Below are 19,234 nucleotides of genomic sequence, written 5' to 3'. Positions count from 1 at the left end.
GCTAAGGGCTAGGCGGCCCTAATGTTTTTATTTTCTTTCAATTAAGGGGATGAATGACATATTATTCATTCTTTATTTTTTTGAAAATAAAACCACAACGACTGTAAAAATTATAAAATTATAAGAGAGTATTTGTGTTCTGTGGTTGTTTTTGTTTTTGAAGAAGTAAATCATAAAAATAAAATGTTTGGTAAAATATAAATGTTGTTTATTGTGCGTAGAACCAACTATAATTTACGTCCGAAAGCAGCATCAATTTGCTTCTCTCTTTAGTGTCGCGTCTGTGCAAAGTGAATTAATTCACTCTGTACTGTTCACTTCTTGAAGTGCACAGCAAATAGTGAAGAACGTCTTCATTGTTCATGGCCGGATCGGGTCCAGTCCAAACTTAAATGCATTGGACCGCGTTCGATCCAGTAAAAAAAATTAATTTTTTTAATTGTATTTTACTCGAAAAACTAGTGTTTAATATTATACAATGACACTACATAAATTAGAAGGAGATTGCATGATGATGTAACATTTACAGAATTTGATCACAATTTCAATTTTATTCCTGATAATATTTTACTTGATGTTGTTGCACGCTTAAGAAACCATAGAAACTGTAATTATTGTCTGTTGAATTTCATACATGATGGAATTGTAGATAGTTTAATAGAACAATAAAAAATATTTTATATACAATATTATTTATTTCATAATGTAACAGCAGTAGTTAAATCTAAAATATTTAAATTAAAAACTATCAATATTATTATATATCTTTTTTAGTTATTTTACAATTTCAATTTGAAAATCATTTTTAACCAAACACATTAAACTACTTTTTATTCAACATTAATTTCAATCACAATTTTAACTAAACATATATAAATATCAAACCAATTTTAATCAAAAATACTTTTTATAAAATAACTTTTATCAAATTATAATCATAAAAATTATCACAATATCCGATAAACTCTTACACGTTGCTATCCTCTCTCAAATCACAACTTGCACCTTGTCATGCGTGCCTTTGCCAAATAAGCCACAACAGGAAAATTATTATAAATGGACTAAAAATATATATTAAAGTTATTTACTTTTCATACGAACAATAAAATTTAGTAAAAAAATCTTAATCTTTTTTAGGGTTGCAAGGTAATATATAATCAATATTATTAAACAGCTTTAAAAGTTAAATTGATAAGGAAAAAGTTAAACGGAGTCATGTTGCTTACTTGAGAAAGGAGTGGAGGAGAACAATTATCTTGTGTTTGAATGCAAGCGCCGCTAAGGTAATGCAATGAAGGGTGTGTTTGTGAGAGATGTATGGTTGATATTTTTTCAAGGTATAATCTTTTTAAAAATACAAATTATACTTTGAAAAAACTAACCTCCCAAGCACACATACTAAGAAGGATTAACCTTGACATTTTTATGACTAACATAAAAACATCACATATTTATTATAATGTCCTTTAAAATTTTAACACATATTAAACAAAACTACAATGATTTAAAATTTACATCCCAACATAACAAAGGGGTCAACTTTGCTTTCTAATCAAAAGTCTAAAGACTCAAATTGATTTTAAAAACATGCCAAAATAGTAATTGATCAATAAAGAAAAATATCATTCAACTGATTATTAAAGGAAGAAATATCGGTTTATATATAATTCCTTTTTTATATATATATCAAATTAACATTTTCAGCTAAGATGTTAAGGTGGTGAGTTTTGACAAAAAAAAATAAAAATAATTTGGGAATGCTTTAGCAACGATGGATAGACTAAAAGGATAAAGCTTTGTCTCCTAAAAGACCTTTTGATAATTAGATATCATGACCGATCCATTTACCCGCATTAATTAATCAACAATTTCGTTAAGACAAAGCGGGTTTTAGCTATAGTAAAAGGGTTGGTATCTATCACTATTTTTCTCACTTGTCCATTTTGAAAATATTTAAAGTATTGGTGGAGCGTTGAGAGAACGATACCAGTTTTATGTATCCATGGTCATCCAAGTAACATGTTATAAGTGGTTTTGGCCTTTTATGATCTGAAAAAGTGCATTGAACTTCATATCTTCCATATATATCATAAGTTTTATCTTTTTCATGGTGTTTTTCCCTCCTTAATTAAAGTCTTGAATCATCATATGACTTAAAAAGAGTTTATCTATAGGAATCCAAAGCTCTTTTATAGTTTTAAGAGGTAGTATATTAATATCTTAACTATTATCCACCAAAATACAATTTACCATCTTTCAATAACGTAACCTTTAATAAAAAAAATGGTGATTATAGAGGTAGTACATCAATATTTATGGAAGATTCTAATTGCAAAAATGCTAATTGAACTTGTTGATTGGCTGAAATAGATGGAGTGGGTGATGAGTTGCTTGCTAAAAATCGGTGTATAGTGAAAGATACTTTTGAGACAGTCCCCAATCCTCATCCTATAAAGCGCTGCTCTTTGATGTTGGTGCAACAATACCACTTGTTTTGCTCGAGGCTTCTAACTAAACCCCATTAGGAACAAATGATGACTTTACCTCTGAAATTCCATAATCAATTACTATAACTACTTTTTTTTTTCTCTTTTATCAGCCTATGATAAATGCCCAAAGTCATAAAAATAAAAAAATGGGCAATTTCTTTAGTATGTTCTGGCAAAAAATATAAATAGACATAATTGATATCTTTTTAACATTGGTATGTGTGCTGCACACCACAACCTATTTATCCTACTTGTTTACTAAGTTTTTATATTTGTTTTATTTTTAATTTTAGTTCTTAAACATTTAATAGTTCTATATTAGCTGAATTTTGCTTTACCCATCAAAACCAAGTATTAACTATGCCTCATAATTTTTTTTTTAATATTGTAAGATCCCTGTGTCAAGGCATCCAAAACAAACTACCAAGTCAATTCAAATAAAATCAATATGAAGAGATTAAATTGAAAAAAAAAAGAGTTAAGGGACCAAAATAAAATACAGGACATGAACTTCCCCCTAACCATACAAATCAATCCCTAATTTTGACAAAGCAAAAACTAAATATTTCTTTAATCTTCAAATTTGGTTATTTAAGTTATAATTATTTGAAATCAATAAAATTAAAATTGGCTTTCCCAAACCGAAAATTAACCAAGAGATTAAACAGTTAAGGGACCAAAATAAAAAACAGGACATGAACTCCCCCCTAACCATACAAATCAATCCCTAATCTTGATAAAAAAAACTAAATATATTTTTAATCTTTAAATTTGGCTATTTAAATTATAATTATTTGAAATCAATAAAATTGAATTTTGCTTTTCCAAATAAGCATTAAGCAAGAGATTAAATATTATCGTGACACATCAATAATCTCATGCGTATACATGAAAAACAAATAACCAAGATCAATCACAAAGCAAAGCAATGTTAAAGGATTAATTACTTTTTTTTAAGAAAATAAGAATTAAATTAAATTATAAAACTAGATGATAATTGTTATTTAGTAGAATTACCAGCTGAAATGAACATTATTTTATCATCAATTATAAAATATATATTTTTGTAAAATTGGTATATATTTTTAATAGTTTGTTACTTTAGTACTTGGTTAGTCTAAATATAAAAATAATACGAATTACACATGGAGCACATATCATAATAAATAATAAAAAAAAAACAGTACGATTCATTTCATTACCAGGGAAGTAATCATGCTAGCCATTTTTTTACTTATTACATTTTAAAAAGGTTAAGATTTTGGTTTGGAAGACCCAAACAAGTAACTTTGGGAAGCCCATCCATTTGACAGGGTACCGTTGCTATTGACAAGTCCATTGACCGAAGTATTTGGTATTGACCCCAAAGTCTTCTCACACGCACCTGTTTCTTGATCAATAATTGGTATTGACCCCAAAGTCTTCTCACTTTCACATATTTCTTGATCAAACAATCTTTCATTTAGATAACGGTGAGATTAGATTGTCTGTAAGAATTTACTTGAAGGAGTAGGAGAAGGCAATAGACAAGAAAAATCGTCTCTCATCATCAACAATATTCAGCTTCTTCTTTGTATTATTTGCTGATGGAAAACACAAGTCAACTGTTCTTATGATCTGTTGGTAAGTCTTTCTGGTTCATGCGTCTTCTTTATTTAAGATTATATATACGAGTTTGATAAATTTGTTTCATGAACGTATTAATTCTTCCATCTGTAATTCTTTTTGCTCAGCTAGTGACTGTTCTTGCAATGAAAGTAATAGCAAGCTAGCATTGGTATATAGCAAGTGACAAGTGATCAAATTAAGATTGATCATATCAAATTAAGCTAGTATATATCCATCGTTAAGAGTTTGAGGAATTTTCAGACAAATATATGTTGTGTGGGTTCTTGTACTATTAGACTTCAATTTCTCTTAACGAATGTTCAGCTTTTGAAGTGGGGTGCTCTTTGTATGTCTTTAGGAGAAAAAGGAGAGCACTTCTTGATTTCGATTCTTAGTGATTGAGGAAGACACGATCTTGTAACTGCCAGATATGGCATCTTCATCTGCTGTTGCTCATAAATGGAAGTATGATGTGTTCCTTAGTTTTAGAGGCAAGGATACGCGCAATAATTTTACCAGCCATCTGTATGATGCTTTGTGTCGTAAGAAAATCAAGACTTTCATTGATGATGGACTTGAAAGAGGAGAAGAAATTACCCCTGCCCTTCTGAAAACGATTGAAGAATCAAGAATTTCTGTAGTAATTTTCTCCAAGAACTACGCATCTTCTCCGTGGTGTGTGGATGAACTGGTGACAATACTTGAATGCAAAGAGACTTATGGGCAGATTGTTTTACCGGTCTTCTATCATGTAGACCCCTCTGATGTTGATGAACAGACTGGGAGTTTTGGAAATGCGTTTGCTGAGCTTGAAAATTTTTTTAAGGGGAAGATGGACAAGGTGCCAAGGTGGAGGGATGACTTGAGAAAAGCAGCCAGTATATCTGGATGGGATTCACAGGTTACTAGGTAACTATAGATTCTCATCTTCAACTTTTTTTTCTGGAATTATAGCAATTAAAATTTCTTGTGCATTTTACAGTTTTTTTTTTCTCCGGTAAATCATTTGTGCTTCTTAGTTCATAGTACTTGTTGCTTGAAAAGGCACAAGTCTGTTCTGGTTTTTAGCGGAAAACTAACTTCCATCAACAGCCGATGGACTTGCACATTAATGGAAACCTCACCTTTGACAAAATTTTATAATAATAATAAAAAAAAATCACTCCCATACATTACTTACATTCACCAGTTTCTTATAGACTTTTTATTTGATGTAAAGACACAATTTGAGTTAAAGATGCTGTGTAAGATACATTACTTACATTCACCCATTTCATTTTTTGCAGTCCGGAGTCCAAACTAGTAAGAGAAGTTGTGCAAACTATCTGGAAAAGGTTAAATGATGCATCCCCAAGCAAATTAAGAGGTCTGGTTGGAGTAGATTCACGCATTGAGAAAATAAACAAATTACTGTCTACTGTGCCATCAGATGTACGCACAATAGGAATTTGGGGCATGGGTGGTATAGGCAAGACAACTATGGCGGAAGCTTTCTTCTATAGCATCTCAAGTCAATATGAAGGCTGCCACTTTCTTCCGAACATAAGGCAGGAATCAGAAAGGGTCGATTAAATGATCTACGAGATGAACTTCTTTCTAAACTACTGGAGGAAGAAAATCTTGGCGTTGGCACACCACATATACCTACTTTCATCAGGGATAGACTCTGCCAAAAGAAAGTTCTCCTTGTTTTGGATGATGTGAATGATGTACGACAATTCCAGCATTTAATTGAAGTGCCTCTGATTGGTGCAGGAAGTGTTGTTGTTGTAACATCAAGAGACAAGCATGTACTTAAGAATGTAGCTGATGAAATATACGAGGTTGAGGAATTAAACTCCCACGAAGCTCTTCAACTCTTTAGCTTGAATGCTTTTAAGGGAAACCACCCCCCAAAAGCTTATATGGAGTTGTCAATCACGGCAATAAATTATGCCAAAGGGAACCCATTAGCTCTTCGAGTTTTGGGTTCCTTCTTATTCCGCAGAGAAAGACATTTTTGGGAATCTCAATTAAATAACATCGAAAGCTTTCCCGAGCTGAACATTTGTGACTTGCTGAGAATAGGCTTTGATGCACTACGTGATAATAACACGAAGAGTATATTTCTCGACATTGCATGTTTCTTTAGAGGGCATCAAGTTGATTTTGTAAAGCGGATACTAGATGGCTGCGGTTTCAAAACAGATATTGGATTTAGTGTTCTCATTGACAGGTGTCTCATTAAAATTTCAGATGACAAGGTTGAATGCATGATCTTTTGCAAGAAATGGCCCATGAAGTTGTTCGAAAAGAATCTGTTGACGAGCTAGGAGGACAAAGCAGATTGTGGAGTCCTAAAGATGTATATCAAGTGTTGACCAATAATCAGGTGAGATTCATATACACGAAAGTTTTCCTTTTCATATGCAATGCAATATGGTTGTACTAGTAAGTTTAGAATCTTACTTAAAACTTTGTTTCTCCTTCACTGGTTTTCAGGGAACTGGAAAAGTTGAAGGGATATTCTTGGATGTTTCAAAAATAAGAGAAATTGAGTTGAGTTCTACAGCCTTGAAAAGGATGTATAAACTTAGACTGCTAAAAATTTATAATTCTGAAGCTGGAGTTAAATGCAGAGTGCACCTTCCTCATGGCCTCGTGTCTCTGTCTGAAGAGTTGAGGTATCTCCATTGGGATGGATACCCTTTGACATCTTTGCCTAGCAATTTTCGTCCACAGAACCTTGTTGAAATTAACCTATCATGTAGCAAGGTTAACCGACTGTGGAGAGGAAACCAGGTATTCTAAAATAACTCCATGCATGCATAGTTCTTTCTTTGAAATTTATTGTGGTATGCACGTTTAATTTCTTTCTGTTGATTTCATTTTGCTTCAGAATCTCGTCAATTTAAAAGATGTCAACCTCAGCAATTGCGAGCACATAACTTTCATGCCAGACCTTTCAAAGGCCAGAAACCTTGAGAGATTGAATCTTCAATTCTGTACAAGTTTGGTTAAGTTTCCTTCATCTGTTCAGCATCTGGACAAGCTTGTTGATTTAGATTTGAGAGGCTGCAAAAGACTAATCAATCTTCCCAGTAGATTTAATTCAAGTTTTCTGGAGACTCTGAACCTTTCTGGTTGTTCAAATATCAAGAAGTGCCCAGAGACTGCAAGGAAACTGACATATTTAAATTTAAATGAGACTGCTGTTGAAGAGCTTCCCCAATCAATTGGGGAACAAAGTGGACTTGTTGCGTTGAATTTGAAAAACTGCAAACACCTGGTTAATCTTCCAGAAAACATTTATTTGTTGAAATCTCTTCTCATAGCTGACTTCTCTGGCTGCTCATCTATCAGCAGGCTTCCTGATTTTTCGAGGAATATAAGATACTTGTACTTGAATGGAACTGCAATAGAAGAACTGCCATCTTCAATTGGTGGTGTAAGGGAACTCATTTATTTAGATCTAGTTGCCTGCAACTTGCTAAAGAATCTGCCGAGTGCGGTTTCTAAGTTGGGATGCCTTAAAAAACTTGATCTTTCCGGTTGCTCAAGTATCACGGAGTTTCCAAAGGTTTCAAGAAATATAAGGGAGTTGTATTTAGATGGGACAGCAATACGAGAGATTCCCTCTTCAATTGAATGTTTGTGTGAACTTCATGAATTGCACCTGCGAAACTGCAAACAATTTGAGATTCTTCCAGGCAGCATCTGTAAGTTGAAAAACCTGCGAAGGCTTAATCTCTCAGGTTGCCTCCAATTTAGGGATTTTCCAGAAGTTTTGGAGCCGATGGTATGTTTGAGATATCTCTATTTAGATCAGACATGCATAACAAAGTTGCCTTCACCAATTGGAAATCTAAAGGGACTTGCCTGCTTGGAAGTGGGAAACTGCAAATATCTAAAGGGCATCGAATGTCTTGTTGACTTGCACCTGCCGGAGAGAGACATGGATTTAAAATATTTGCGAAAGCTAAATCTAGATGGTTGCTCTATATCGAAAGTGCCAGACAGTGTTGGTTGTTTGTCGTCACTGGAAGTGTTAGATCTAAGTGGAAATGATTTTGAGACTGTGCCTATGAACATCAGTAAACTCGTTGAGTTGCAATATCTAGGTTTAAGGAGTTGCAGGAAACTTAAATCAATACCGAGGCTTCCACCACGGCTATCAAAGTTAGATGCACATGATTGCCAGAGGTTGATAAGAGTATCAAGCTCATCAACTGTAGTTGAGGGGAACATTTTTGAATTCATTTTCACTAATTGCTCGAGATGGCGTTGGTTCAATCAAATCTTGGTGTACTCATTATTGAAATTTCAACTTTACACCAAAAGGTTATACCATCAGGTTTGTTTCTCAAACCTCTGATATACATCTTTTTTTCTCTATTTGCCACCTTTCATTTAAAAAAGATGCTATTTGAGTTGTGTTTACAGCTGCCCTATGTTCTAGAAGGGGCATGTAGTTTCTGCCTCCCTGCAAATGCGACTCCGGAGTGGTTTAGGCATCAAAGTTGGGGATCTACAGTAACATTCCAGCTATCTTCACATTGGGCTAATAGCCAGTTCTTGGGTTTCTCTCTTTGCGCTGTCATTGCATTTTATTGTGTCGGTCATAGTTTACAAGTTAAATGCACATATCACTTCCGCAATGAGCACGGTGATAGCCATGATCTCTATTGTTATCTTCATGGTTGGTATGATGAGAGGCGCATCTACTCAAATCTCATATTTGTGGGATTTGATCCCTGTGTGGTTGCCAAAGAAGATTATATGTTTAGTGAATACAGTGAGGTCTCTGTTGAGTTCCAACCGGAAGATATGAACGGCATTCTCTTAGCATTAGATGTTTGTGAAGTATATGAGTGTGGGGTTCGTCTACTGTATGAAGATGGGATACATCCCTTTGATTTGATCATGCCAGGCTCCTCTCGTTTTCATCCTCTAGATCGAGATGGATTGGAAGCAAGGTTCCAAGCCAAGAGAGCAAGGTTCCAAGCCAATAGATGGGAGGATTCTTCTATCATGCGTAGGACGTATGAATTATTGGATTCTGAACTTTATTCCGAAAGGTTCGGATTACCCTATCATGTGGTCTGTTTCTCAAACCTCTGACATGCTTTTTTCTTTCCTTCTATATTTGCAATGTCTTATTTAAAAAAGATGCTATTTGCAATTGAATTGTGTTAACAGGAGGAGTCCGATGTTCGAGCATCGGCATCTAGTTTCTACCTTCTTGGAGATGTGAGCCCGGAGTGGTTTAGCCATCAAAGCTGGGGATCTACAGTAACATGCCAGCTATCTTCGTATCGTGATAGCAGCGAGTTCTTGGGTTTCTGTCTTTGCGCTATCATTGCATCTTATTCTTTCGACTTTGAGTTGCAAGTTAAATGCACATATCACTTCCGCAATGAGCACGGTGATAGCCATGATCTCTATTGCTATCTCCATGAGGAGATTGATGAGAGGCGCATTGACTCAGATCACGTACTCGTGGGATTTGATCCCTGTTTGGTTGCCAAAGAAAAGGATATGTTTAGTGAATACAGTGAGGTCTCAATTGAATTCCAACCGGTAGAAACGTTTTGTAAATTCGAACGCTTACTATTAGATCGTTGTCAAGTGGTTGAGTGTGGGGTTCGTCTATTGCATGCCAATGATGGATTGGAAGAGCAATGTTCCAAGGCAAGAGAGCACATCAATAATTATTTTGACAAAATCCAAACTTGATGGATGAAATGGAGAGCATATCTTTTAGAGACAACTTTAATATATTATTATTCTGTTAAAATTTAGTCTTCCTAGTTTAGCAAAGCTAATTGTTTTTTTATTAAAGTTATTTGGCAATTAAGTTATTTGGTAATGAAACACACCTTCTTTTCTGATATTTGTTTTTGGATTCTATATACTTAAATTTTTATTTTTATTTTTATTTTTTAAAAATTAAAAAAGATATGAAATTAATAAAATAAGATTATGTTATTTATAGATTTAAAATTATAAAGATTAAATAATTATATTTTAGTATGAAAACAACCTTTATTTTCTTGCAAGCATTTTTTAGTAATCTCAAGATTCCAAAGACATGGGTTCCGTGTTTCCGCGGATGCCTGATCCAAAACCCAACCCAAACCTAATTTAACATACACACACTTATCATTTAATACATTTATACATACTTTAATTATTTTATTTTTTTGTTAAATATTAAATAATAGTCAAATAATAAATACCTAGATGAATATCTAAAACTTAATATATAAAAGATAAATATCTAAACTTTTTACCTGATAAGTAATGTATAGGCTCATCCATACATATCCCTGCCATCAAGAGAAAAAAAATTTAATTGTTGTGGACTTTTTTATAATACAGAAAATATATAATTTGTGTATGCTCATTAAGTTTGTTTCGCATGGTAATAATATTCTCCATCAATTAGGATGATAATGTTTTAATAATTTTTAAATGTTAACTTGGTTTAGTTTGAACTAGATTTGATTAAATTATTAAAAATTTGGTAATAAATTTTACCAGGTCACTATCTTATTTAACTTGACTAAAAACTCTACTCGAGTTAAACTTAATATATCATTATATCATTATACTTATAATATATCTTTACGTTTTCAAATATGTTTATTATGTATTTCCATGTTATTTTTTTTTAATATACTAGTTTAACAAGTTTTACCAATCAACTTGATAAAATTTCATTTCATATTGAAAACGCTCTTACACTACACAAGAGCATGATTTTATTTCTTTGAAAAAACTGAAATTTTTATTTCTAAATTCTTTTATTCTTAAGTAATTTTGAAATTTTAATTTTTTAAAAACATATAATCAATTTTAAGCAAATATTTTATGATAAAATGCTTTATCAAAAATAAATATTTTTCATTTAAACATATAAAAATTTCAAACAAACAATAAAGGTTGCTAGTGTAGTCAAAATTATTTTTTGAAATATTTTTTGTTTATAAATATATTGAAATAATTTAATTCTTTCAACAAATATTTCTAAGTTTAAACATATAAATATTTTAAGCAAACAGTCTAGGGTCTTTTTGCAGGCATGGTAAAAATTATTTTTTAAAATATTTTTTGTTTAGAAATGTATTGAAATAATATATATTATTTTTGATATCAGCATGTCAAAACAATTTAAAAATAAAAAAATAATTTGAAAAAAATAAAAACACTTAATTTTTTTCAAAATTTTAAAATACAGGTTTTTTTAGCTCATCTTTTAATGGTTACATCTCATTTTTTTTATTTAGGTTTGCATTATTTTTATGGGTATTTGATATTCTCATATTGACTACATTCACAATCACACATGTGAGTTTTTAATAGTTGCTTTTGAGATTTAAAAGAAACTTGGATATATGACCATTCATCATCATTATTTTGATTATAAATTATTATTTCAAGTTAATCTTTGATGCTTTAAATTAAGAAAATAAATTAATAATATAATTTTATAATTATATTATTAAATTTGGCTCTAGATTATATTAAATTAAATAATTTGTTGAGATATTAATAGTGTGAAAGTTTTAGTTAAGAGAGAGACCAATGACATTTGACATTTTTTTTCAGATTTTAAAAAATATTTTTGAGTTCATATATATTTTAACAAATGATAATATTGTTTTTGAATGATCTGAAAATAATAAGATATATTAAAAAAAAATTAAATTTTATACAAAATGGCTGATTTCCAATGGGTATGGAACTAGCTAAGGGTTGGAAAATAAATAAGAACAATAAAGTTCCCTTACTTTGCACTTTTAAGATTTTCGAAAGAATGCAAGTTTCTTTATTTTTAGCTGCCCTGGAAATGATGGAGTTACCGTTCCACATTAAATTTCAAAACACTAATTAGACAAAGGGGCTAAATGTTTTTGAACACGGTAATAGAATCTGCCATTGTTCTTTACTAATAAAAGTTTTTTAAGAATCAACACTCGGCAATTATCGAATTACTAGCTTAGTACATTGTTTAGTTAGGTGAAGTAACTCGATCCTTTTTGAGGTAACACATCAATTATATCAGAATTAAGTATTTCTAGCATTATTCAGTATGCAAACCAAATTATACTTGCTCATCATGAATGGTCATTTAGTATAGTCGCTTAAAAGGGGCAGTCCTTTGACATGTTCTTTAGCAATTTAATTAGTTTATGTTTTCCAGTTCAGGATAATAACTTTAAAAAGCATAACTTTATTTCACTTAAAGGTTATAATATCTCAGTTTGAGCTTTTAAAACTGAATCCCATGTTAATTTGAATCCACAGAAGGACTATTACTGTGATGGAACTTAATTGCCCAGTCTTGTGTCACCGCACGTCTTGTGGGTTTACTTGTAAAAAATTATAACTTTTAAATTATATATGTTCCTGGGACTTCTAAATGAGCCTTAAAAATGCTATGCACTGGTGAATTTCAAGAAACATTATAAATTTAAGAAATTTGAGTTACTGCATTATCTTAATTATTCTATTTACTTTTTTTTTGGATAACTTTTGTTTTACTTACGCTTGATCCTTGTATTTGGTAGGCCTGAGTCTAAACTTGTAAGTGAAATTGTGCGATTCATTTTGAAAAAATTGAACCACACATCATTAAGGTGACTCTAAGGGCCTAGTTGGGATAGATTCACGCATTGAACGACTCAAAACACTTTTATGCATTAGATCATCTGAAGCTCGCATAATCAGAATATGGGGCGTGGGTGGTATAGGTAAGACAACCATTGCTGAAGCTGTTTTCAACAGTATTTCAAGTCAATATGAAAGCTGCTGTTTTATTACCAATGTAAGAGAGAAATCGGAAGAATGTGGTGGCTTGATTCGCTTGCGAGAGGAATTCCTTTCCAGAGCATTAGAACAGGAAAATCTCCGTATTGACACTCCACGCATGGGATCCACTTTAATCAAGGAAAGGATCCGGCACAAAAAAGTCTTAACTGTTCTAGATGATGTGAATGATGTAGAACAAGTGGAATGTTTAATTGAAAGGCATGATATGTTTGGTCCAGGAAGTAGAATTCTTGTAACGTCCAGAGATAGACAAGTGCTTAAGAATGTGGCCGATGAAATATATGAGGTCGAGGAATTAAATTGCAGTGAAGCTCGTCAACTCTTCAGTTTGTCTGTCTTCAAAGGAAACCACATTCCAAAAGATTATATGGGCCTATCAATCAGGGCAGTAAATTATGCTAAAGGAAACCCATTGGCTCTTAAAGTTTTGGGTTCCTTTCTATTTGACCTAAGGAAAGAGGACTGGGAAAATGCATTGAATAAACTTGAAAGAAATCCTCAGCTGAAAATTTATAATATGTTGGAAGTAAGTTTTGATGCATTTGGTGATGAAGAGAAGAACATATTTCTTGATATTGCGTGTTTCTTTAAAGGGAAGCAAATTGATTACGTGAAGAGAATACTGGATGGTTGTGGTTTCTCAACAAATATTGAAAGTTTTTTTTTCTTGCTGAAAGGTGCCTCATTACTATTTCAAATAGAAAGCTTGAAATGCATGATCTGTTGCAAGAAATGGCTTTTGAAAATTAAAGGATTTTAATATATTTTTAAGTAAAAAAGTAAAAATAGATCTACCAGTTTTTAAATAGTTTTAATATATTAATATTAAAATTAATTTTTAAAAAACAAAAAAATATTATTTTAATATATTTTTAAGTAAAACCAATTCTTTAAAAAACAGCTAATATCAAACTCTTAAACATTCCCTCAATTTATCCCCTTTTTTTTAATGTAATGTAATGTAATTTGCTGTAATAATTCTGGCAGATTGTTAGAGAATCTAGGACAGCAATTTCCTCTTGCGTCCCCTGGTCGAAACGGAGCAAAATGCAGACGCAGTCTTCTTCGGTGAAAGAAGCAAAACAAAAAATGGCTTCCATGTAAACAAAACCAAAACATACATCCAAATCTCGAGGACATAAAAGAGGCCATGGGACTTCCCTTTCAGCTAGTAAAAGACCGAAGAGATGGCTGAGGGCAAATGGGCAGCCATGGGATAAGCAAAGAAAGAGAGAGAAAAGCAATACAGGAGAGTGGGTGCAATGGTGGGTTGTGTAATAAAGGAAGGTGTGAGGTGCTGCTGCTACCGCACACTGCAGAGGGGTTGAGAGTGACATAACTTCTGCTTTATAAGCTTTTCTTGAATCCCACTGCCCACGATCCATAGGAGGGTCCCCTCCCCTCCCCTCCTGGCTCCTGTGATTCTCCATTTTCCTTGCAGAGTTACTGTGTTAACTCTTGCATGTCTAGGAACTTTTCTTCTTGAGATTGATTAATTTTGCTCTTGGAAACCAACTTCTTCCCTGTCGTTAAGTGGAGTGGTCTGGGCTGGCAATCCATTTTTAAAAAAAAAAATTAAGGGAAAAAAAGTTAAGATTTAATAATTTTAGGATTAAAATTTATAATTATTCTGAAAGAGAGAGCAAAAAAAAAATTGCACGGGCCCCAGCCACCTTGCCGCCCATCCCTGGTTGTTCTGTTTGATAACTAATTTGAAATCCAGGTTAAAAAAAGGGCCGGAAAGAAAGAAATTGATAGGCAGAAACTGCAATCAATTATCTTGGTGTTTGAATGCAGCGCCACACTAGATAGGGTTGGCATTCTACTTACCATCGGTGGTAGTTATTGACTGAGAGGCGGGTGATAACCATTGTGGAGAAAAGTAGCCATTCTACTTGCAATTTTAAGGGATAAAATTAGGAGGTTGGGCGCCATAATAAAGAATTAGAAGTGCACCGTGTAGCGCTATAGTTAATAAAGCCAGATTGATTTGGTGGTCAACTTATAACCTGTTTGATCTGGTGGCTAGACCTATCTAGGTAAGTTATCAATGACCTAAACAACATGATAAAACATAATTGAGATCTTTTTTTTTTTAAAATGTGTTTTTTTTCTTAGCTAAAAGCCTCTCTTTTTTATATTTTTTAGTTGATTATTAACTTTTTTAAAATTCACTATATAAATACTAGAAGAATATTTTTCTTTTTCAATGTGAAATTTGAAGCCTTTTAGTATATATATACTCCATGTTCACAAGGAAAAAAAATATTTTTTCAATGTGGGATAAAAATCTTTTTGGTTTAAATACTTCAACTTCAAAGGATAACATATTAACATGGTATCTTTTCAATGTGGGATAAAAAACCTTTTAAAATAATATTTTCAACTTCATTATTTATAACATGTATAACTTATATTTATATGAATTATTCCTTAATTTTTTCATATGAAATATTAAAACTTTAATTTTTTTTTAATTTTCAGGTTGATTCGAGTTAACCCGTGTAACCTGGGACCTGACTTTTTGGTCGGCTCCACCCCGGATCAGGTTTGATAACTATGGTAGCAGTAGCAGGTGTGTGGCGCCATGTTGACCTTTTGGAGTTTGTAATAATACATTGTGATGTGGGCTAATACAAGGAATTTGCATGATATCAAGTCGAGGCGGTGACTCTGAGCGAGTCTAATTGGGTTGGCCTAAGTGGACTGGAGAGTTGTGCACTTGGCCCCAACTAGATTGGAGAGCAGTTTGGTTGAGCCAACCCAAGCTTACTAAACTGAAATTAAAGTATTATCAATGAAGAGAGTCAAATTGTAATTTTTAGGGAGAAAAAAGAAAATAATAGGAAAAAATGCATACTAGAGACACACGTCAAACTAATAGAGAAAGGACATAACGATGCTCCCAACAACACGACATAAAAGTATTTTTAAACACTAAGAGACGCTGCCCAAAGGGCTCGGGCACCTCCTATACTCCCTTAGGTGTCGTACTCTCTACCCATATTTTTTTATATTTACCCAAACATAAGCAGGCCTTTCAGTTTGGGCATATGTTTATTTCCTAAACAAGGCTTTCCCTCGACTTAGCTTAGGGAATGTTTTTCCACGCTACGTTCTCAGCGATCTTATTTCTTTTAAATAAAATTTTTTTTGAAGGTTTTATGAAAATTTTTAATATTATTATTAAACATAAAAATATAATTATTTTAAAAAAATTATTAAGATAATATCTCTTATTTATCTTAACCAACACAATGTTTTTAATTGATATTTTTTGTTGAAAACAAAAATATTTTATAATTGTTAAAGTAAGTCAACAAAAAAATATCAAAATATTATATGCATATTTTATGTGGTCAAAAACTAAAAAAAAATCTTAAATGTGATTAAATTATTTTTAGAGTCATTTAAAATTTTTAATTATAAAACACTGAGTTTAATTGAATCTTTATTAATAATTTATTATTATTATTATTATTATTATTATTATTATTATTATTATTTTAGATTAATGTGGATATCCGAGCCAGCTTGCGCGTATCTCGACTAATCCCAGGTACCCTGAAGTTAACGACCATGTAAGTCTCCAATAACTTTGAGGTTTATAGGAATCGAACTGGTGATCTTTAGAGAGCAAACTCAAAGCTTGATCAGTTGAGCTACACCCCTCATGGTTATTATTATTATTATTATTATTATTATTATTATTATTATTATTTATTAACGTGGGTGTTCGGGCCAACTTGCGCACACCGGGAAGAGAGAGAGCTCACAAAGGGTCGGGCCCAACACATACCCTAATCTATTTATTTTCTTTGGATTAAAGGAGTAGATGATATATTGTTCTTCCCTTGTTTTTTTTTTTAAAAAAAGTTACAGACAACCAATTCTTTGTAAAAAATAAAATATTAAGTGTTCTCATCCATTCTCTAACCGCAACCTGCATCCTATAATGCATGCCTTTGCCAAACAACAAAAAAATTATTATAAACTAACTAAAAATATATATTAAGATTCTTTACTATATTCATATAAACAGTAAACCATCATAAAATGTCTTTGCAGGGTAATATATAATCAAAATTATTAATCGACTTTAAAAGTTATATTGATAAGGGAAAAGTTAAACGAGTGCTTTCAGGATATTCATTAACCATTATTTGAATGTATTTCTTCACTACCAGAAAATCAGTGAAAACCTACGGACTTACCAATAGAATTTTTTCGTTGGAAATTTTTACTGACAAAAAATATTCGGTCTCAAAATCTGTCGGTATATACCGACAGATACAGTCCATCGGCGATACGGTAGGTATATACCGATGGAATACGTCCGTCGGTATATACCGATTGTATCGCCGACGGACGATACAGTTTTATTGGGAAGTTGCAACAGTGTGATGACGTGGATTTTTTTTCAGACGAGTTTACCGATGGAATTACTGAGGGATTCAAATCGAGATAGCCATGAATTTTGCTTGGCCTGGACGTTTATTGCTGTGTGCTTTACTTTGCTTCTGTTTTTCTAAGAACCATTCGGAATAGCCATAATTTCAAAATAGGTGTCTCTGGTATGACGACTTCCATTACAATGACTGCAGCGCAATTTATCTTTTTCTGCTTCCTCAACAACTCTAAGGGTGCGAAAGTGAGAGGAGGCGGTGGATTTGAAAATCATTGCCATGAAAGTACCTCCACCCGTGTTTTTTGTGCCAAGTATGGTGACTTGGCGTTAAGCCTCTTGTCAAACAGTATTGAAGCACTCTTCAATACCTGGAACATATTTCATGTGAAGAAGATTACTATGTACTGAGTTGAATACCTCATCTAGTCCCGCGAGAAAGTCATAAATCCGATCTTTTTGAATTTCTTCTTGTTTGGTTCTAAGATCTGTAGTACACATCATCTTAATTGGTTGTCGTTTATCAATTTCTTGTAAGACGCTGTTAAGTTCTGCATAGTATAAGTTAACTGGACGTCCATTTTGTTTCGTTCTTGTGGCATTGCAGCGTAACTCATAAAATTAAGACTCATCAGCCCCATCATAGAAGGTTTGAGTGACACTATCCCAGATTTCCTTGGCTGATGAAAGGTGTATGAATAAGCCGATGAGATGAGGCTCCATAGTTTCCAACAGCCATCCTCGCACCACTGCATCTTCAATGCACCATCTTGAGTAACCGGGATTTCCTTCTTTCATTCTAGCATTCTGTCTGTTTAAGTAGCCAAGTTTGTTCAATCTAGCAAGGTGAAGCTCAATCATTCGTGACTAGATTTTGAAGTTTGTCTCATTCAATTTAAATCCAAAGGGTAAGTTGTTTAGGTTGGGTGATTCAACAGAGATTGGAGCATGGTTTATAGGAATTATAGAGGTATTTGTATCATCCATGGTTGATCCCTTGTTTCAAGACCAATTCTGGATGGGAGCAGCAAAGAGAGAAGAATTTTAACTATGTCCTGATACCATGATAAAGTTTAGAGTTTAGGTTTTATTTAACTATGCTTATTATTCTTCTCTCTTGGAGGAATGCCTTATATAGGCAAATATATATATAGCGGTTTACAGGTCTCTTGTTCTGAAAGGAATAGATTTCCTGTTCTGAAAAGAATACATTAATGTATATCCTTTTAGAACTCCTATCGAATATACCTTTTGTATATGGAAAAGTATCCTCTAATTCAGCTAATTACATGTTAACATGTAGCTCTAGAAGGTGGTGCGTGATGCTATGGTGACTTTTTGGAGTTCGTAATAATACATTGTGATGTACTTACCATTGGTGTAAGGAATTTGCATGATACCAAGTCGAGGCTGTGACTTTGAGCGAGTCTGATTGGGTTGGCCTAAGTGGACTGGAGAGTTGTGCGCTTTGGGCCAAACGGATTGGAGAGCAATTCGGTTGAGCTAGCCCAAGCTTACTAAACTAAAATTAAAATATTATCAACAAAGAGGGTCAAACTGTAATTTTTGAGAAGGAGAGAGAAAATAATAGGGAAAAAATGCATACTAGAGACGCACGTTAAACCAATAGGAAAATGACATAGCGACGCTCCCAACAACACGACATAAGGATAGTTTTGGACATCGAGAGGTGCTGCTCAAAGGGCTTGGGCGCCTCCCACACTTCCTTAGATGTCGTACACTCTTGCCCACCTTTTTTTTATTTAGCCAAATACAAAATTTTTCCCAAGTTGACTTGATAATTACAAAAACAAATCATAGTGAAAAGACTAGAACACCACTTGTCTTCATGATTAAATGTTTTTATTTAAAGGTATTTTGTTCATTTCACCGTGTATTTTAATTATTTATTATTTTT

At 32.8% G+C, this 19,234-nt stretch overlaps 1 protein-coding gene and 1 pseudogene across 1 annotated transcript; both read left to right on the top strand.

Annotated features, from left to right (window-relative positions):
• Nucleotides 1-3,868: 3,868 nt before the first annotated feature.
• Nucleotides 3,869-9,877, top strand: LOC133706364 (disease resistance protein RPV1-like; annotated as a pseudogene).
• A 2,637-nt stretch (nucleotides 9,878-12,514) lies between these two features.
• Nucleotides 12,515-13,671, top strand: LOC133668674 (disease resistance protein RUN1-like). Its single transcript, XM_062088627.1, has 2 exons — nucleotides 12,515-12,527; nucleotides 12,719-13,671. Exons 1-2 carry the CDS (start codon nucleotides 12,515-12,517, stop codon nucleotides 13,669-13,671), a joined length of 966 nt encoding a protein of 321 aa, XP_061944611.1.
• Nucleotides 13,672-19,234: the final 5,563 nt, after the last annotated feature.

Source organism: Populus nigra, chromosome 11, assembly GCF_951802175.1.
Source record: "Populus nigra chromosome 11, ddPopNigr1.1, whole genome shotgun sequence".
NCBI lineage: Eukaryota > Viridiplantae > Streptophyta > Magnoliopsida > Malpighiales > Salicaceae > Populus > Populus nigra.
This window is presented reverse-complemented; position numbering and strand designations above follow the sequence as displayed.